The sequence below is a fragment of the Trachypithecus francoisi genome, unplaced genomic scaffold, assembly GCF_009764315.1.
Source record: "Trachypithecus francoisi isolate TF-2019V2 unplaced genomic scaffold, Tfra_2.0 Lachesis_group10, whole genome shotgun sequence".
NCBI lineage: Eukaryota > Metazoa > Chordata > Mammalia > Primates > Cercopithecidae > Trachypithecus > Trachypithecus francoisi.
Window position 1 is genome coordinate 52,996,478 of NW_022681455.1, and position 21,733 is coordinate 53,018,210.

Below are 21,733 nucleotides of genomic sequence, written 5' to 3' on the forward strand. Positions count from 1 at the left end.
TTAAGTAAGATAGTCCATCTCTTGAGATTTTGGGATTGAAACAAATTAATATTTCCCCAACTGTGTTCCATGAGACAGAGGTTTCTGAAACTGCAAACGAGATATTCTTTTGGAGAAAACAAAACAAAATCCCGTTCCTGGATAAATAAATTTGTGAAACTCTACCTACGCTATCTTCAACTTGATAATTCAGAGTATACATGTGAAGATCAGCAGCAAAGAAAGGTGTTTCACCCAGTCTCAAGCTTTCCACTTTTTCATGCATCATTTCTATGGGACACTAACTGCTGGAGTGAATGATGGAAAATGCTAAATAAATGGTCTTTAAGGTTCATTCTAGTTCTAACACTCTACTATTTTATAACATACAGCCTAAGGTAATTGTTCCTCCACTCTTTTTTAAAGCCAAGTGGCAATACATATAGCTTTTATCATTCATTCACTTGACAGTTCTAGAATGCCCACTATATGCTTAGTGTTGTTGGAGATCCAAAAATGATCCAATATAAATCCTGGGCTTAAGAGTATTACTGTTCTTAAAAGAGAAAAGAGCATTTATTTAAAAACAAAGTAATAATGCACAGTAAAAAGTGACAGAAGCTGCAAGAGAGGTAAAGGTACAGACATGCAGAGGAGAAAGATTCCAGCATTGGACTCAGGAAATTTTCTTGAAGAGGTGGCATTAGTAATTCATTCAAATGATTAAAAAAATTTTTTGAGGATCTAGTTTGTACCAGCAATAGTGCTGGGACCTGGGAAAATAAACGTGCAACAAATCCTTGTCCTGAGTGAGCTTATGGTCTAAGAAACAACTATGTACACAAATAATTATATTAATAACATAGGACACAGATGAAGATGGGGAGGAGATTAGAGAAACAGTGAGGAGGGGGATTACTGATGCCCATGTGACAGATATCACTCAGGCAGAGGGTGTTACATGCAGAGCACAGAAGCAGGGAAATTTCAGGGCATGCAGCTGTTAGGGGTACATTTGTCATTCTAGGCACTTCAACAAATAAGGCTGGACTTGAAGCCAAGAGTTCAAGACAAGCCTGGGCAACAGAGCAAGACCCTGTCTTTACCAAAAAAAAACACAAAAAACTAGCTGGGCACCATGGTTTGTGCCTGTAGTCCCAGCTACTTGGAAGGCCGAGACGGGAGGATCGCAGTTTTGTTTTTGTTTTTTTGTAAAGACAGGGTCTTGCTTTGTTGCCCAGGCTTGTCTTGAACTCTTGGCTTCAAGTCCAGCCTTATTTGTCATTCCAGGCACTTCGATATCCTTACTTCCAAGTTGGACACCCATTAGGCAGCACCACAGAGAACCTTCAGGATTCAGAAAAACCACAGAAGGCATCCCTGGAAAAGGCAGGCCCACCTCCTCATATTAAGCCAATCCCTCCTGCCCAGCCGCCAACCAAGTCACACACACGAATGAATGAAGTGAGCGATAGGAATAGGAGTTACGAGGCTGGGCAATGGGGAGTCAACCAATACTTTTATGAGGGCAAGTCAGTACCAGAGCTGTTCTTTAGGAGGTTGAATCTGGCCACAGACTGGACAAGAAGCCAGAGTGAAAATACTTGAAGGCAGAAAGATGGGGAAGATGCCATTAGACACAGGCAGGTGACTGCGGTCCAGTCTGTGATGGCAGCAGTGGACTTGAAGGAACAAGAGCCACGTGAGACATGTAATGTGGCAATATTCAACAGGATTTACCCACCAGCCGCTTGGATGAAGGGCACGGGGAGCAGGAGAAAGATAGAAGGCAAAGCTGAAATTCAGCTTCAAGGTGGGGGCTCTGGGATTATGATCAGACCACAAATGAACATGGAGAATGAAAGAAGGAAGCTAGTAGGGTGGTAAACAAAAGGCAATGATGAGTTTGAGTTGATGGTGAGGAGTCAGGAGAAAATCCCATAGAGAGTTGTAAACATGTGAGTGGAGTAATAATGGAGGGAGGCAGGGGCTAAGGATTACATTCAGGAGACTTCTGAATAGGCATAAGAGTTGTAGCAATGAGAACTGAGAAGTTCTGCAAGGGAGGCGAGATGATATAGAGAGGAAGACAGGGGGAGCCATGACAGATGTCATACTTAAGAACAGGAGGAAGAAGAGAAGTCAGCCATGTCTGAGAATGTGGGCAGTGGAGAATGACTGAGGTCAAGAGAAAGTCTAGAATGGGCAGGTGCTCAATCGTGCCAGTGCTGAACAGGGCTGAGCGGAGGGAGCATGGCAGGCTGTTGGCTTTGGCCCATCGGCCTTTGTTCTGTATCATTACCTTTTTTGGTGTCCCCAGCACTTGGCAAATTTTGAATATTGTGTCAATTTCACTGGCTCCAGGGAAGAGTGGCCTGAGGGTGTAAACTTCTGCCATGATGCAGCCCACGGCCCAGACGTCAATGGGGGAGCTGTAGTTGGTAGATCTCAGGAGTACTTCTGGAGCCCTGTACCTGGAGGAACAAAGTTTAACTGCTAGCTATTGCTTCCACTGCTCAGACATTAAATTAAATAACAATCAGTTCTCAGTGAGGGGGTGAATATGTTCCTATTTTCTCTCTAGTTCACTGTGGTGTAATGGAATTGTGAGAACTTGGCAATTGCCGTGGGCTGCTGTTGACAAGTAGTGCCTCTCTAGTTCACAATATTTTCTATTGAGCATTCATCTACAGGAGACTTCTCTATGGCATCTTTGAGAAACACTGAGGAAGTAAGAATTAGGAAAAAAGAGAGAAAAGAGAAAGAGGAAGGGAAAACTAAGAGAGAAAGGGAGAGGGAGGAAAAAAACCTACAACTTGTGTGTAGGCTACTTGGTCACGGCAAACTGCTTAAATCAAATTCCCAGTGTCTCGAAGTTTTCACAATAGCAATTAGATGGTTCTCAGACAGGTCTTTGCAAAATATTTTACACAATTCTTTTGGGAAGCTGTCCTCAGGAAGGCCTATATATAAATTTTTACGTACATTATAGAAAAGCATAATAGGTTTTCTTTTACCATGATTTAGAACACAAGATTTTTAACCTTATACACTACCAACATATCTATAAATATGTGTTTCAGACTGCACTATTTCTCTTAGTGAAAAGTTAACGTTTGTGACTTTAACATTATCCTTAGCATAATGATATCTTTTTAAAGAAGTGCAATTAAATAATTTTGAGAAAAATAGTATTCACCATCTGGTAGATACATAATCTGTATATGGAGGTTTTGATCGGATTTCTCGGGCCAAACCAAAGTCTGCGATTTTCACAAGTTCTGGTCCCATGCAGAGGAGGTTCTCAGGCTTTAAGTCTCGATGAAAGAAGCCTATAGAGACAGTAGAGGAGAAGAAATCCAAATGCAGGTTTGCTTCCATATTATTCTTTGCAATTGTATTGCTCTCTGCAAAATACTTATAATTTAAAAAGTAGTCTGGCATGGCACCAAAGGCTTTATTCGTTCTTCCCACAGATAATGTAGAGTCCTTTGAACTTCTCATAGGATTACATTCATTTCCCTTTGCAAATCATTCAAAGGTGATCTTCATAATTTTTTTTTACAAGACAGAAAATTTCTTTTAAAATATCAAACTGGATCACAGGCTGAGATAACTTTGCAAAAATAAACTGTCACTCAAGGTAAAAATATCACGGATGGCATCTCATTCTGTTGCCTAGGTGGGAGTGCAGTGGCACAACCATAGTTCACTGCAGTGTCAGCTCAAGCGATCCTCCTGTCTCAGCCTTCCAAGTAGCTGGGACTACAGGCACAAACCATGGTGCCCGGCTAGTTTTTTTTTTTTTTCTGTAAACACAGAGTCTTGCTCTGTTGCCCAGGCTTATCTTGAACTCGTGGCTTCAAGTTATCCTGCTGCCTCAGCCTCCCAAAGTGCTGGGATTATAAGTGTGAGCCACCATGCCCAGCCCAGATAACTGTCTGATGGGAATTGAGAGTTTATACCACAGCAGAAACACAATTATAATTTTTGTTTAAGAAAGAATTTATGAATATGACCTACTCATATCTGAGATTGTGGAGTATGTTGCAACATATGTTTAAATGTTAAGTACTTATTACTTTGCCTAATGAGGAAGTACAATGGTACATCTACAGCTGACATGAAAGGCAAAGATAACTCATCATGTGGGAAGCCCGTCTCAGCTATAGCAGAGCTCTGGAGGTACAGGCAGGAGATAGTCAACGTGGCAATCTTCCAAGTTCACTCAAACACCCAATGAATTGCAATATATGTCACTGAAAACCCCAAACCTCCCACTTCCTGAGAGTATCACCAACCTAGACATCATTCAATGTGGTTCCAAATCTTAATGGGACACCAACACTGGAAATATAACTCACCTGCTGCGGCTGCTATTATTTGTTACACGTTATCATTGCTATCATTACAGGCTGAGTATTTCCTACTCTGAAAATCCAAAATCTGAGATGCTCTAAAACCTGAAACTTTTTGAGCACCAACCTGACACTTAAAGAAATTGCTTATTGCAGCATTCTGGATTTAGGATTTTTGGGTTAGGGATGTTCAGCTGGTAAAATATAATGCAAATATTCCAAAATCTGAAAAAACCCCAAATTCAGAAACACTTCTGGACCCAAGCATTTCATATAAGAGATACTCAATCTGTATCAATGTTGTGAAAGTTGGATTCTAACTAGCACATTATGGGAGAAATTAAAAGCGATCACTGAAGATCTACACGATTCCCTGACAACCTGTATGTTGACAATGCTCAAGTCTACATTTCTAATGTGCCTTCTCTACCCTTCTGAAGACCTAAATCTCTGTTTGGATAGCAACTGGATGTCACTATCATCCCTGTGTTAACTTATCCAAAACCACTTTTGTCCTCTCCCAAATCATCTCTCCTTCCTAAACTTTGGATAAGATTTCTAGGTACCTTGTAGTTATGTTGGACCCATCCTTACCCAGTTATGAGATTGTGTTGTATTTTCTATCAAAACATCTCATATCAGCCAGGTGTGGTGGCTCACGCCTGTAATCCCAGCACTTTAGGAGGCTGAGGCAGGTGGTTCATTTGAAGGTCAGGAGTTTGAGACCAGCCTGGCTAATATGGTGAAACGCCGTCTCTACTAAAAGTATTTTAAAAATTAGCCGGGTGTGGTGGCACAGGCCTGTAATCCCAGCTACTCAGGAGGCTGAGGTGGGAGAATTGCTTGAACCTGCGAGGTAGAGGTTGCAGTGAGCTGAGATCACACCACTGCACTCCAGCCTGGGCAACAAAGCAAGACTTCATTTTGGAGCGGCGCAGGGGGTTTGGGGGAGCGGGAATCTCATATCTGTCTCTTTCTACTTTCTCACTGCCTATGCCTGCATTGCCACTACTTTCTTGCAGATCTTCCTTGCTCCAGTTTCTCTCCTATAATCCTGATCATTTAAACACTATCTTTCCCTTGTCACTCTCTCATTCACCCACAAAAGCCATCCATGACTCCTTTTTATATTTAACAGGGCTGAACTCCTTTCACTCTACCTAAAGAGAGAAACTTATTTTCCAACACTTATTAATACATGTAAAGTGTGCTCCAATCAGGTACAACTCCTCATTCCTTTTAAGTTCACTGTACAGTCATGCACTACATAACGAAGTTTCAGTTAATGATGGACTGCATGTATAATGGTGGTCTTATAATATTATAATGAAGCTGAAAAATACTTATCTGGTATTTACTATACTATACTTTTAATCATTATTTTAGAATTGTACTCCTTCTACTTACTAAAAAACAAAACAAAACAAAACAAAAAACAAAAGTTAACTGTAAAATGGCCTGAGGCAGGTCCTTCAGGAGGTACCTAGAAGGCATTGTTATCTTGGGAGAGGACAGCTCCCTGTGTATTACTGCACCTCAAAACATTCCAGTGGGACAAGATGTGGAGGTGGAAGGCAATGATACTCATGATCCTAACCCTGTGTAAGCCTAGGCTAATGTGTGTATTTGTGTTTTAGTTTTTAGCAAAAAAGTTTAAAAAGTAATAATAATAATTTAAGAACAGAAAAAGCTTATAGAATAAGGATATAAAGAAAATATTTGTGTACAGCCATATAATGTGTATGTGTGTTAAGCCAAATGTTATTTCAAAAGAGTCAAAAAGTTAAAAAATGTATAAGTTTATGAAACAAAAAGTTTCAGCAAGCTAAGATTAATTATTAAAGAAAGAAATTTAAAAAAATTAGTGTAGCTTCAGTGTACAATGTTTATAAAGTGTCCTAGGCCTTCATACTCACTCACTGATTCACCCAGAGCCATTTCCTACAAGCTCCATTCATGGTAAGTGCCCTATACAGGTGTACCATTTAAAAAAATATTTTATACTATATTTTTACTATACCTTTTCTATGTTTAGATACACAAATACTTACCATTGTGTTACAATTGCCTATAGTATTCAGTACAGTAACATGCTGTAGAGGCTTACAGTCTAGGAACAATAGGTTATACCATATAGTCTAGCTACATAGTAGACTATACCATCTAGCTGTGTCTAAGTAAGTATACACTCTATGATGTTTGCACAACAACAAAATCGTCTAACCACACATTTCTCAGAACATATCCAGTCATCAAGTTATGCATACTGTATTTATTTCCATTAATAATTGCCCTTTGCTCCTTTTTGTCTATATCAATCTCAACTTTTGCTATCCTCCAACACCTGTTTTGAGTTTTGCTTCTTCCATGATGCCATTCTTTTTTTTTTTTTTTTTTTTGAGACAGAGTCTCACTCCTCACCCAGGCTGGAGTGCAGTGGCGCCACTCGGCTCACTGCAAGCCCCACCTCCCGGGTTCATGCCATTCTTCTGCCTCAGCCTCCCAAGTAGCTGGGACCACAGCATGATACCATTCTAACATGCTAGCCTTCATTCATTCATTCATTCTACCAACAAATTTTTGCTGAGCATCTACTCCATGCCAGGCAACAGATTAGGTTCTAAGGTTTCAGAAACAATGCAAAGGACATGACTCTTGCCCTCATGGACATAATAGGCCCTCCTCTCTAACTCCAGTTGAGCTCTATCAACTTCAGGTATGTTAACTATTTTTTATGAATTAGATGGAAGCACTTTAAGGGCAGAGGCCACATTTATATTTCTTGTGAACGCCTGGCACAGTGGCAGGAACACAGTGGTCTCATAATATATTCTTGTTCGCTGAACAAAGGACTTTCATCTGTAGGGAACATAAACAGCTTAATGTCAACACATCTACCTGAGCCAAATGCCAGGGTCAACCAGAGAGCAGACCAGAGCTGTGAGGATAGGAGGGAGGAAATCCATGAGACAGCACTGAGAACTGAGAGAGAACAGTAACCCAGTAGTGCGGGGGACAATGAGGGCTCAGAACTTGTTGTCCTTGTGACAGAGGGAGTTGTATTAGTATTAGTTGAATGAATGAATGAAGGCAGGAACTCTAGTAGGACTAAATCTATTGGTCAAGGTTGTTTTCTGTCTCTGCCCTAGAGCAAAGGGAGGGTGATTGTGATGTGGTTATATGTGAAAATACACTAATTGCCATTATCATGGAAAGGAACAATATTTTAGTAAAAGGACAATCCTCTCTGTTCATCATTCTAAAGACAACAGTACTTAATACTGGGTCAAGTTCCAAATGGACAGTATTATACTATGGCATAATGGCAGATCTGTAGGAGAAGTAGCTGGCTAAGATGGACAAAGTGAATGTAATTACAGAGCCTAGAACCCAGTAAACACAGAAGGGGATGAAGGTATAGAAGTGATCAGATACATTCAAGAGGGCATAAGTGAGAGGAGGAAGTACTTCCTTCCAATCATGGGGTTGCTTCTATTTTCCACAATCCAAGGCATTGACGAGTTCAAAAAAGTTAGACATGGGTTAAACCAGAGACAGGCACAGCAAGTTTGCTATTTTACAGCACATGCATACACAGGTTTATAGGTATATTGTGAAATATTTATGAATATATATATTCCACTGCTCATTCTTTATCCTGCCATTGTACTGGTACATACCTAATGGCAATCCTCATACAATTCCTTGAAATATCCTAGTGAACTTAATAGTAAATTAAACCAAAATTATAATAAGAACCAAACTTGAGGTTGTCAACTCAATAAATGTAAAGAGCATTCAGTATCAGTCAAGAATGGCCTTTAAAATGAAAGAAAAGATTTCTGATATGGACACATTTGGATGCTTATGATCAGCCTAATTAAATGAAGATTTATTCATGCCTACCACAGTGGGTGACATCTCTAAGACTTAGTATAACTGAGTCATTGTGTTTAGACCCTCCGTTCTTCAGAGCACCCTCCAGCTTGCAGAAGGCCTGATTGTGTGTTTCCATTTTGGAATTGGCTTAAGAATGTGTAAGGATACAAGCAGTGATTACAGTGATCTTTTGTCAATGCACCTGCGACCTCTGAAAATAGATGAATTGTGAGACCATGGTTTGTCTTCCTAAAAACTCAGAGCGTTCAAAACATTCCAGTGAAAAAAACGAATGGCAGGCATCATTTTCTTACTGAACAGATGGGAAAACTGAGTCATGGTGGCAGGGGGCGGTAGATGAATTACTCCCAATTCCACCAAGAAATGTGTCATAGCTGTTATAGTGTCCAGCTCTACTCTCCCTTTCAATGCATGTAGCTAAATCCTTTTTTTTTCCTTTGTAAGACAGAGTCTTGCTCTGTCGCCCAGGCTGGAGTGAAGTGGCGCCATCTCAGCTGAATGCAACCTCCACCTCCCAGGTTCAAGCAATTCTCGTGCCTCAGACTCCCAAGTAGCTGGGATTACAGGCCTGCACCACCATGCCCGGCTAATTTTTGTATTTTTAGTTGAGACAGGATTTCGCCATGTTGGTCAGGCTGGTCTCCAACTCCTGGCCTCAAGTGATCCACCCGCTTCAGCCTCCCATAGTGCTAGGATTACAGGTATGAGCCACTGTGCCTGGCCCATATAGCTAAATCTTGATTTGTTGTTTTGATCAAGCCTAAGATTAATGCTGTTTCTCCTCGTAGACTCCCTTTTTCTCATTTAGTTGGGGTAATTATTATTTCCAAACTTATGTGGCAGTTTCCTTATAATGAGTCCTCTGTTCTGCAGTCCCTACCCACTACGGCAACTTCCTCTGGCATCATCTAGAACACCCACCACAACAAACTTGTGTCTTCTCTCTGCTCAGTTCATCTTATCATCAATTCGTACTCAGATGCAAGTATCATGCTCATACTCCAGATTCGTTCTTTGTTTCCACCATAGTCATGCTCCTGTAAACACTGGCCACCCCTCCCATCAGCCAAGCTTTATCCTCTCCCTCACTGCTAACTCTTCTTTAATCCTACTTCCACAGAGGACATGCACACTAATGAAATGAGGGGAAGGAAGATTCCAATTCCCCACATATCTCTTTAAGCAGCTTCTCTTTTTATGGGCTGTACTTTAGGCTCCAAGCAAGCGACGGAAAATGGCTGGGAAAGAAAATTAATTGCTAACAGACTATAAAAATGACTGATGAAAGACTGTATCTGTAGGTTGATATATGCTGTATTTGTTATACTGTCTTCAAGTAGAAGCCTTTATAACAAATTTGTGCATATATCTGTAGACTATCTAGCCCTCTGTTAAGTTCTGAATAATATAGCAATGGGCTATTATCAGCCTTATTATCAGCCTTACAAGATCTATTCCCGGTAATTAAAAGTATAAGATGCTTACATCACATACAGGTATTTTTCATGTCTATTTTAACATGATATTAGTATTTCCTTATGAGTAGCAATGTCACATAGTGGGTTGGTGTGCAGACCAGCCAAGTTGCCTGATTTCAAATCATAATTCCATTACTCACTGGCTGGAAAGTACTTATCCTTTCTGTGCCTTAGTTTTCTTATCTGTAAAATGGGGAAATAATAGCACCTAATGGGGTTGTTCTGCAGGATTAAATATGTTATATTTATAAAGCTTTTTTTTTTTTTTTTTTTTTTTGAGACAGAGTCTCGCTCTGTCACCCAGGCTAGAGTACAGTGGTGCCATCTCGGGTCACTGCAAACTTTGCCTCCTGGGTTCAAGCTATTCTCCTGCCTCAGCCTCCAGAGTAGCTGGGATTATGACCAGCTAATTTTTGTATTTTCAGTAGAGATGGGGTTTCGCCATGTTGGTCAGGCTGGTCTTGAACTCCTGACCTCAGATGATCCGTCCACCTTGGTTTCCCAAAGTGCTGGGATTACAGGCATGAACCACCGTGCCCGGCATGTAAAGCTTTTTGAGCAGTGCTTGCACATTAATAATGACCAGCAAGAGCTGGTCATTAACAGTACTACTATTAACACATTCTCTCATTTTACCCTCCCACAACCTGATAAAGTAGGGAGGCAGACATGGCTCCATTTTTTGCCAATAAGAATTACATCTGACACGCCCCATCGGTGAGGAGGTGGTACTAAAGCTGATTCGTAGCAGGGTTCCAGTTCTGCTGATGTGTGCAACATGACCTATAACAATAAGCCTACTTCTTCCCCTGGGCTTCTGATTCACAATGGAAACCCTTTTAGTTGGGGTCATTCAGAGATCACGCAACAGCAAAATGCTGTTATGATAAGAACTTTCCTGTTGAAAACTGTTTGACTTCCAGAAGACAGGAACAGACCTTCAATTTAATTTCAGAGTCCTATATGCCAGTTGAATAACAGAGGGATTTTCTTTCATCCTGGCAGAAAATGTGTGTGCTTACTTTTTCATTAATAACCCTTGGGCAAGGAAAACATCAAGCTACAAAGAAGGCTTTCTCCCCTCTACCACATTTTGTTATTGATGAATCGGATATGAATATATGGAAATAACCAGAGAATCTTCAAACACTATGAATTTATATAGGATACTTTCCTGCTATGGAAACTTTAATTTCCCAGATATTATTAAATTCAAACCTACAATGTTTTTATCAAGAAGGCTACAAGGACAGCAATGCATAGAAAGGCGATGGGCTGTCTCAAGGTCATGCACAGCAAGACAGTGAGGAAACACAGAGGCAGAGAACCATCTCTTGGTGCAAAACATTGTCCTTCAGACTGCCCAATGCATTTCTATTTCTGGCACGGATAAGTGTGACCTGGATATCTGTAAGGTCAAGTCAGAGTTGAAACAGACTATTTGCATTAATTATTTAATTCCTGCAAAGGACATATGCTTTGGCATTGCTCAATCAGCACCAAGTAGAGCTGCATTTTCATTCCCTGTGGGAGGAAAATACTCAGTGACACGAAGTATGGCCATAGCAACTAACTGCAGCACTGTTCTCCCCTCTCAGAGGAGTCTACTCCCCAGGGGCAGAATGTACCCCCTCACAGTGAGAATGGGCTACCAGAGACAAGCCGGAAATTCATGTGACTTTGAAGTGCTTTAAATGCTTTTTTTCCATTGCTGAAGGAAAGGAATATAGAGGTACATGTGCACTTAACCAAAGTCAATACCACACGAAAACCATTAAACAGTTTCTAAAAATCATTATCAGTGAAAATAGGATAGGGGCTGGGTGCAGTGGCTCACTCCTATAATCCTGGCACTTTGGGAGGCCAAGATGGGTGGATCACTTGACAGCAGGAGTTCGAGACCAGGTTGGCCAACATGGTGAAACCCCATCTCTACTAAAAACATAAAAATTAGCCGGGCGTGGTGGCACGCACCTGTAGTCCCAGCTACTCCAGTGGCTGAGGCATTAGAATCACTAGAAGCTGGGAGGCAGAGGCTGCAGTGAGCCGAGACTGCATGACTGCACTCCAGCCTGGGTGACAGAGCAAGACTGAAATTAGTATCTATACCACTTACAATGATTATTATTTTCTTCACCTCTTATTCTCTTGTTCTCGCTGAGCACAGACAGGTTTTTCTAATCAAGCGTGGCAAACAGGCATAGGCTATGTGAACTAATCTCTACTCAACCACTTTATTGTAATGGGAACTTTCACAGGTTTTTGAACCTCTCTGAACCTTAGTTTCCTCTTTTTTGTAAAGACTAGATATCACCTATTCGTTCTACCTGATAAATTGGCAAGGAAATAAGATAACAGATAAAATGTTAAGCTCAAACTGGAACTGGGCACTTAATTGCTGAGGAAAAGTGTCAACAAGAATCTCTGGTAATGGCAATGGTGTTGAGGTTATAAAAGCCGAGGTCCAACCTTCTCCATAAACTGAGCCTTCCCTGGTACCTTGTGGTCTGAGTGTCTAGTGCATAGAGGGAAACACAGTGCAGTTCCACAGACTGTTTTGACACAGTAATATATGGATGCTAAATTATGTACTACAGATGAGTGTGTGTGTGTGTGTAAGATGAATGTATATGTAGGTATATATGCATGTGGGTATGTGTACATGTAGATGTTTGCATGTGTATGCACGTGTCTTGGGGCTTGGGGTGCTTATGTGTGGTCTATGTGTTTGTGTGTGTATGTGTGTATATATATATATATGCATACATTTGATTAGGTAGAAGCCTGGACAAAAGGCTACTTTCTGGCAACAAGTATCTGGGTCTAAAGAACAGCAACAAAAATGAGAAAGAAAAGAAAACCAAAGAATATTAACTTTTGTTTAAGTCTACCATTCAGTTCCCAGTACTGAGAAAATAGCCTGAATAACTGAGACACAATGACTGATCTCTATCTGAAAATATGCCGTCTCTTTTCAGAATCCCACTGAGTTCTCATTATTTTTTTTTCCTGAGCTCTTAATCTAATAAGTGACCTTTCTCCTATTTGTCCCTAAGATACCATGCCAGAAGTTTTTAATGTTTTGCAAATTCACACTATCTCTTGTGAATTCTTGTGAATAAAGGCCCAAGTGCTAGTTCTACAAATGTCAGTGGAATCAGAGAAAACTTGTACTAGAAACTTTTGACTAGAACTGGTTCACAATTTGACTCAGTCTTGCGCATGACACGCTGATTACTCAGTATGTGCCTAAGGCAGACTAGGATTTGTAGATAGCCTAAGTTTGTCTATGTTTCATTTAGTCTCTAATTGTAAGGGGCTACCTCGGAAGTAAAGGACAGGCTGGTAATGATCCCAGATGTACTATGCCACCTTCTTCAGCACAAGGTCTTTTCTACTCACTGTCAATTTACATCAAATCTAAACTAGCTACTCAGGAGGCTGAGGCAGGAGGATCGCTACAGCCCAGGAGTCCAAGGCCAGCCTGGGCAGCATAAAGAGACCATCTCTTAAAAAAAGTTTAAAAATCTGAACTGACTATATTATCAAAGGGCTTCAGCCCAGTCTCCTTATTGAGTAATAAAACTCATTTGGTACAATATTGACAATGGCAACAACATCCTTGGACTGAGAGTAAATGGATTTCTACCTATGCAAAATCAGCTTGGCCCATCTGTCTGTATACTACAATGACCTCAAATGACCTCCTGCGAAGACTTCTGACCCACCTGTGGATACATCCATCTGGTGGCTCTGTGCTCACAAGTACTGATCCAACCCCAGCTGGGTCTGTGTCTAATTAGTAACGACAAACAGCAATACTCCAGATAGTTGCTGGAAAACAGAACCTCCAACTCATTGCTTCTTAATACCTTTCAAAAGCTCAGCTAAGAACAACAGTGATGGGGGATTTCCAGAATGGTATGTGGTCATCGTTCATTCGGATATTCTAAATTTCTCCCCAGCCTAACCAGACCATCTGTAGAACAACTCAGACTGGCCCCTGTAAGATGTTTTCTTTGATTAGGTGATGTAATTCTGGCCCCTGTAGAAATGTTTTCTCTGATTAGGTGATGTAATTGGTCTCCATTGAGGGATATGACTGATATCAAACTGCCCTCTAAAACCCGTCACTGTGTTTATGATAAAGTCATGTTACATACCATCCTTTCTAAAGGGTCCATGAAAAAAGCTTCTCCCTGGTCTTGGCATCAAGAATAGTTCTGCTTTTCTTGGGCAACTGGTCTGTTTTTACCTATGTGTGTTGTAACTGGTACTATTTCACATTTTGCATGGTCTGACAACGAGCTCACAATCAAATCTTAGCCTGCTTCTTCTACTGAAATAAAACTTGCTGGCATGTATTTTGAGGACTAACCTCACCTCTGGCTATATCCACACCGTGTTTTGCCTTTGTCTCTTTTTTTAGTTTGCTAATTTTAAATTTATTCTATTTTCCTATGTCACATACATTTTGTTAGACTACTTTGAAACTCGTTTGAAACAAGTTGAAATATAAATACATTAGAAAAATGAGAAATAACAGTGAAGCACTGTTAGTGGACCAAACATAGTATGTGAAACTTCTCAGAATTCTAATTGTAAGTTTTTCATTTAACATACTAGTCAATGGTCAGGAATAATATTTAGATCTATAACCAACAAGCTTAATGTTAAAGCCTACAGAATAAAAACATACAGACACAATAAGTAATGAGGGAAATTCAGAGATCAAGTTATAAAAGTTAATATATTTTAAAATCCATTGTCAGCCTCTTACCTCTTTAACCTTTTCTGGCAGTCAGTTACAAAAAATATTAATGTTTCCTACAACTTCTACTTGATAACAACATTTCACTGCTCTTCAAAAGCACAACACTCCGAATCACCTACCATGTTTGTGAATAAATGCAAGTCCTTGTAATATCTGATACATGATATTCCTTATAGCAGACTCAGGAAACAACTTATTTCTGTATGAGGCAGAGGAAAACAAAGTTATAAATCAAAGGCCAGATCTTTTGGAAATAAATACTAAAGAATACCATTTGTCTATACAGGGGGGCTACCTTATAAACACCAAATATATTCACATATTACAAAAACGAAAAGAGTAAACATTCGATAGTAAGCCAAAAAAAAAAAGTTTTCCTCCAACATAGCATATACAAATCAAAAAATCTCCTCTCTCCATGATATAAACTAAAACTTTAAAATAATTTGGTGGGGAAAATTTGAGGTCTTCCAGATGAAGCCCTTATGTAATGCAATGGCTAATATTTTCCTCCTGGCTGAGCAAAACACACAGCACACTGCTGTCATTGTCAATAAAGATGATATTTGTTCACTCAGATCACTCAGAGGGGTACTGAGAATGGCATTCATTTTGCCACAAAAAATGTGCCCAAGAGGTTCCACATGGTTCACCTTTAAAGTTCAAAATTACTGTCACAGGTAAATTTCTTATTAGCCTCCTTTTGCCAGCATGCAAGCAACTGAGTACTGCAGCAAGAGAGGAACTGAAATAAACCTAGGACTTTTCAACAGAGGTCTCAAAATCCAAGAAGCTGTGTCTACCCTTGACTTCTAGTTGCTCTGCCCATATGTCCTAGTGGGAATGGAAAACTGCAATGTCTATTAAATCTGAGCTTCTTTGGATGAATAACTCTTATTATTATTATTATTTTTTTGAGATAGAGTTTCACTCTTGTTGCCCAGGCTGGAGTGCAATGGTGCGATCTCGGCTCACCCCAACCTCCACCTCCCATGTTCAAGCAATTCTCCTGCCTCAGTCTCCCTAGTAGCTGGGATTACAGGCATGCCCCACCATCCCAGCTAATTTTGTATTTTTAGTAGAGACGGGGTTTCTCCATGTTGGCCAGGCCGGTCTTGACCTCCCAACCTCAGGTGATCCGCCCACCTCAGCCTCCCAAAGTGCTGGGATTACAGGCACCAGCCACTGCGCCCAGCCTGGATGAATAACTCTTTAAAACAAGAAAACGACTGCATTGAGAACAGTTTCCCTGAATCTAACAGAGGACCTCTAAAGTAGAAATATGGGTGGGCCCCAAACCTAACTGGCAGCTTTCAATATTAAAGCCCAGTAGCATGAATGTTAAAGGATTGGAGAAAGAATCAGAATAATGCAATAAGAAAAGAAGAGACAGAGAAAGAAAACACAAAAGCAGAAAGAAAACACATTTGCTTTGCCTATTTATTTCTATAATAAGATAATGATGACCAAACTGTACCTTTCTTTAATGAGCTGGTAAAGATTTTCCTTCATGTACTCGAAGATAAAATAAAGATGATCATTTTCCCTGATAACTTCTTTTAATTTGACTACGTTGGCATGGTTGAGCTTCTTTAAAGACTAAAAGGCAAGGAAGAAAAACAAAACAAAACAAATATTAGAGAAAATCTGTTGTTGAAATAGAAAAGTAATCCTATGTATACTTGGAAAGAAACATCTAATTTTAGAACCACAGAAATGTCCTAAATTATATTTTATTGACAATTTAATAAACAGTATATCTCTGAAATTGATAGTAACCTTATATAGAAAAACTACTTCAATGAACTGACAAAAAGTACATATTCGACCCGTAACTGGTATTTCTAGCTGCCCCCAGCACCAGGCAATGTATCAGGGCTATTTTGGGCCCACCCCCTCCAGATGATAGAATTTAGGCTGTGGAAGTAGCCAGAGGGGAATCAATAAAAGAAGCTTAGATTTTTCTAGCACTGGAGAATGCAGCTGTGTTGGGCTGAGATCACCAGCTAATAGGCTGCAGACACTTTGAATAGGAAATTGTTCAAAATGACGAAGGGTTGATGGCCTGCTTCTCTTGACTTTTGTCGGACTCATGTGTGTGTCCACGAGGCATAGAGCACTTCTTCTTACAATGTGAGTTTGAGTTACAGAGGACCAGAAGGAGACGGAAGGACCCTGAAGTAAGACAAGAGAAATCCCTCTGCTTCCAAGAACAAAGGCAACAAGTCAGGCAGTGGATGAGGAATTAGAGGGTGGCTCAGAAAATGGTGCATGGCCTTCTGATTACTCATCTTCACACATATGTACCTTTCGTCTTCCTGAACACATGCATACATGTGAGTATAGCCATGTGCACACTGTTTTCTGTATGTATCCTTAGTTCTGTTGATAGTGAACCAATCACTTCTGTATTAGTGAGCAGCATCCCTGTTCTTGTACAGCAGACATACCTAAAAACTATTGGTTTGGATAGTCAGAATCTGATCGACTGTCTCCTTCATGAAAGCCTCCAAGTGTCACTTTGGCCAGTGAGGTGAGTCCTTTAATTAAAATAGCCCTTTCCTCATACATAGAGAAGGGAGTCCAATATTAAGTTGCTATCTTTGAATTTCACTAAAAAGAACATCCTTTTTTATAAAACAAAGAAAACGTGAAGAGGAAAGTGTTAAAACGAATATTCTCATCTAGAAGAACACTCAGTGATAAAGTACCCAGGGTTCAAAGCTTGGGAATGTGTAATATGATCAGTTACTTCAAGCAGCTGGCAAGAGAGATGAAATATGGTCGGTAAAAGAGAACAAAATAAGACTCTCTGGAGCTTCCTTGCCAGAAGAATAGTTCCTGCCAAGATACTTCTCTGGCAGGGAATCCTCAGCTGTTTTGGTCAATTGTTTTGCTAGATCCTTCTAGTATGGACCAAAGGGGCTGATTACTTCTTTTAGTTGAGTTGGATTCCTGGTTCTCCATGAGTAACAAATATAAACATTGCTTAACTTGTAAGTATTCACTAAACTCTCAGTGATCGCAACTATCTTTTATGCCTGTTTGCTTAAAACGCATCACAAGCATGCCTGAGGTAGTTAGTGGATGAGCAGCCTTGGGGAAAATTCATTCAGTGGAAAATGAAGTGGTTTTAAAGCTTTTCTGGGAGAGAATTCTAGGCAAGGAGTGGGATGCCTCCAGCTCCTGGCCTGAAGTGTGTTTGGAGCCATGAATTACTGGCCCAACTCTACAGCAGCTCACAGCTCTTGTTTCTAGGTGAGGCTCATGAACAAGAAAGTCCATAGTAGATTAAAAGAAGAAGAAGTAATTTTGTGTGGGGGATGTCATGTGACTGGCTCTATGAAGACGTATTTCCAAAGAAGCATCTTATTTTGGCTAGGAAAGGATTCCAAAGCAGAGATAGAGGCACGTCAGTTGTGTCAGAGTGGAGAAGCAGAAGTAGGAAATTAAGCCTGATCAACAGTCCAAATGGGGACTGTTTATCCTCATGGATGAAGCTTTCAGTTGGATATTACCAGTGTTGTCCACATCAGGGACTGATCAACAGTTTCTAACTATTAAAACAACAATGTACTAGGCACCCAGGTATACTGAGGCTTAAGATGCAGTGCTTGCTCTTAAGAGGCAAACAACCTAATTGTAAAGTCAGGACATGGATACAAAATACATCTAATAAAATAAGAAAGATCATATTAAGTGCCAAGGGAATGACAGAAACAAGGGCCATCAGAGATGTGTCAAGGAGTAATCAGCAAACCCTGAGTGGTCAGTGGGAGCATAACCGAGATGTGACTTGAAGGAAGAGTGACACCTGGATGAGCTTGCTGGGAGGAAGCGGGCATGTCAGGAGGGAAGCCCACTGCAGCTGAGGCATGGAAACTGAGTGGAGGACTCTGTCTGGGGGATGAAGGATGAGAATCAACCTAATTTGGTTCTGAGGGAGACTCATCTGTAAGACTTTGGCTGGAGAAGTGGGCAGGGGGCAAACCATTTGGACACAGGGTATATACCTGCTGAGTTCTTCTGGTGAATCTGCTGCCCTAAGTAGAGTTGCAGAGGGAGATGCCTGACTCCATGAGGCTGAAAAGTAACTCGGGTGTGGGAAAGCTTCACTGAAGAAAGAAGTTTGGAAGGTAATGTAAGAAAAGGAAAGAGGTAGAAACTCAAGGGGAGAGGGGCTTGGGACTTTTTTGGGTTAGAGAGAATGGTGGGCACATTTATAGACTAAAGAGAATGAGCGGGTGGAAAAAAAAGAGTTTAAAGATATGGGAAGGAGGGGGAAATTGTTGGAGCAAGAACCTACCGACATAAAAAATTAAGATGGTTAAAAAAAACCGAAACAGCAAAGGAACACAGTAGGCAGAATATAGGCAGCCTATGGTTTCAAGATGGTGTCTAGAATAGCATAGTGCCATGTAAGGCTATCCTTCTAAGAAAAATAGCACCAGGTGCCATTCCCGCATGACATCACGGGAGCAGGGATTCCTCTCCCTGCCGGGGCCGTCAGGTGCAGAATCTCCCTGAAGTCCACAGGGTCTTCACGAGCAGACATGGAAATGTACAGACAGGCAGAAGCAAGGAGAAAGGAAATGAAGAAGGAACAGTGATGCGGTGAGTACCCAGGATTTCCCTTCAGTTCCCTCTGCTGCTGGAATGAAGCAGCTGGCAGGAAATGAGAAATGATAGTGACAAGAGGCCTTCAGTGACCTTCCTTTCCCTTCCCCTTCTGAGTCAGTAGGCACAAAAGAAGGACCTCAGCAAGGAGGAAGGGATGAGGAATCTTGTAAGGTGCCTCCTTTCTACCCGCTTCCACCTTCCCTCCCCTGTATTCAGGGTTAGGTTGTGGCCCAGTGCTGGTAAGTCTGTGTGAGGCTCAACAAGCGCGGGGGTGTGGGGGTGGGGAGGATCCCAGTTGGCAGCCGATGTGGCATCTGTGCAGGCAAGGAAAAAGAGTGATGTCTGGTGGTCATCAGCTAGAGGAGCAGTTTCTTCAACTACTTTGCTGAGGCAGTCACTTGCTTCCTAAGATGCTATGTGCCCACAGTTTTTCTAAACTGTTTATATGAGTAATCTCTTTTGCAATAGAACTAATATACAATTAGCTGTATGGAAAAATAAAGGTTTAACATCCAAGCCATGGATACCTCTCAGAACTTCATGTCACAGAGAAAATGTCCTTGGATTATCTTTGTTTTTTTATCTCTGATGTTTGTTTTTTTTATATCTGATGTTTTTGGATCATCTTGAACTTTTATTCTCTAGAACAGAGGTTGGCAAACCATGTCCCATGGGTGAAATCCAGCCCACCACATGTTTTTGTATGGTCCACAAGCTAAGAATATTTTTGTTTTTGTTTTTTTGAGACTGAGTCTTGCTCTGTCACCCAGGCTAGAGCAGTAGCACAATCTCAGCTCACTGCAACCTCCACCTCCCGGGTTCAAGCCTCAGCTTCCTGAGTAGCTGGAATTACAGGTGCCCACCATAACGCCTGGCTAATTTTTGTATTTTTAGTAGAGATGGGGTTTCACCGTGTTGGCTAGGCTGGTCTTGAACTCCTGACCTCAAGTGATCCACCTGCTTCAGCCTCCCAAAGTGCTGGGATTACAGGTGTGAGCCACCACACCCAGCCCAAAAAAGATAAAAAAGAATACTTTTATAAATGAACGGTTGTCATCAGTTTGATGATAGGGAACACTAACTTTGAACTCCAATTAAGTTAAATATTATGTCCTCTCAAAAAGAATATCATTCTTCTCATTGGAAGACCTCTAATACAGAAAATTATACTAAATTATTATTAAATTTTATATTTTATGAATAAAAATTTTATGGAAATTTGTTTTTGCTCTTGTTACACACTTATCTATACAACATCTTCAATGTGACCTTTTGGTCCTAGAAGCATAAAATACTGACTACCTGGCCCTTTACAGAAAACATTTGCCGATCCCTGCTTTAGACTTGTAACCCCACTTCCATGTACAGGACTCCTTTGGAGAAAAAGAAAGGGTGTTTTTCAATATTCTGTTAGGTATTTCAAACAGGGCTGGGTGAGAGGACTAAAATTAGATGAAGCGCCACTCCACTGCACAAGGAAGAGAATTATGCATGTAAAACTCAATGTGGTCAATCTACTCTGACAGAGAGAAAAATTGGAACCAAATCAATAGAATAAGGTACAGGGGGAAAGGAGAATAGTGAATCCAGTCAGAAGGCTGAATAAAAGTAAAGATCTGTGCTCCACAATGCTTGACATGGGTGTACCTTGATCAATGAATTTCCTCACAGAAAGTGGAGTGCAAATTATTAGAGCAAGAAACTGAAGTAAGTACTGCTATTATGTTTAGGGAAAAACACTCAACAAATAGATTTTCCTTTATGTTAATAATTAAGAAAATAATTAGGCAATAATAATTCACTAAATCAACATATTCAACTTCTTTATATTGAAATATATTGATATAAGAGATCCATTAAAGATGAAAGCTTTCTAATAACAGTATATACAATTACATCATAATCTTCTGCTTCAGCTGTAATGTTATCATTTGCCTCCCTTTCCAGCATTAGTGAAAAAATTCAAACGAAATGACTATATCAACTATAAATCTAAGCATGTACAAAGCTATTTTAATCATCCATAAATTATTCCTTGGTATATTAATAAATACCTTAACCTCCCGAAGGTTCATGCATTCCTCCCAGGAATAAAACTTTCTTTTCATTCTAGAAGAGAAGAAAGGGACAAACAGCACAAAAATCTATTACTTACTCTCAGTAATAGATTAAACTTTGCTTTTAGAAAAATGCTTTCCTTCTGAACCTAATTAACAGGACTTAAAGTGGGTTTAAATTTCTACCCAGTATTATACTATCCCAAACTAGCATTTATTTTCAAATGGCAATGCAATAATCAATCTTAAGTCACAAACTTTGCCAGTAGCAGTGGTGTGGTGCAGTCCAGAGGGGCCTGGACTAGTGTCTTGCTCTACACTAACCAGCTAACCTTGCCCTGGAAGGAACTTGCTCAGGCTTATTCTATCTAGACCAGAGCTGTTCAGTAGAACTTTCTATATTGATGAAACTGTTCTGTGCTGTCCAGGATGGTAGCCACCAGATAAATGTGGCTACCGAGCACTTGGCATGTGGCTAGCACAATGTGGGAACTCAATTTTAATTTTAATTAAATTTAAATTTAAATGTCACATATGGCTACTTGCTATCACACTAGACAGCAGAGT

At 40.4% G+C, this 21,733-nt stretch overlaps 1 protein-coding gene across 9 annotated transcripts in view; it reads right to left on the reverse strand.

Annotated features, from left to right (window-relative positions):
- Positions 1 to 21,733, reverse strand: part of CILK1 (ciliogenesis associated kinase 1) — a 61,777-nt gene that overhangs the window by 15,780 nt on the left and 24,264 nt on the right. For all 9 annotated transcript variants that reach the window (XM_033217452.1, XM_033217444.1, XM_033217446.1 and 6 more), the window contains 5 exons: positions 21,164 to 21,218; positions 15,967 to 16,088; positions 14,609 to 14,688; positions 3,179 to 3,311; positions 2,282 to 2,453 (listed from right to left, as the gene is read on the reverse strand). In XM_033217452.1, the coding sequence (XP_033073343.1) occupies positions 2,282 to 2,453; positions 3,179 to 3,311; positions 14,609 to 14,688; positions 15,967 to 16,088; positions 21,164 to 21,218 (562 nt within the window). The remainder of the gene's footprint in view (positions 1 to 2,281; positions 2,454 to 3,178; positions 3,312 to 14,608; positions 14,689 to 15,966; positions 16,089 to 21,163; positions 21,219 to 21,733) is intronic.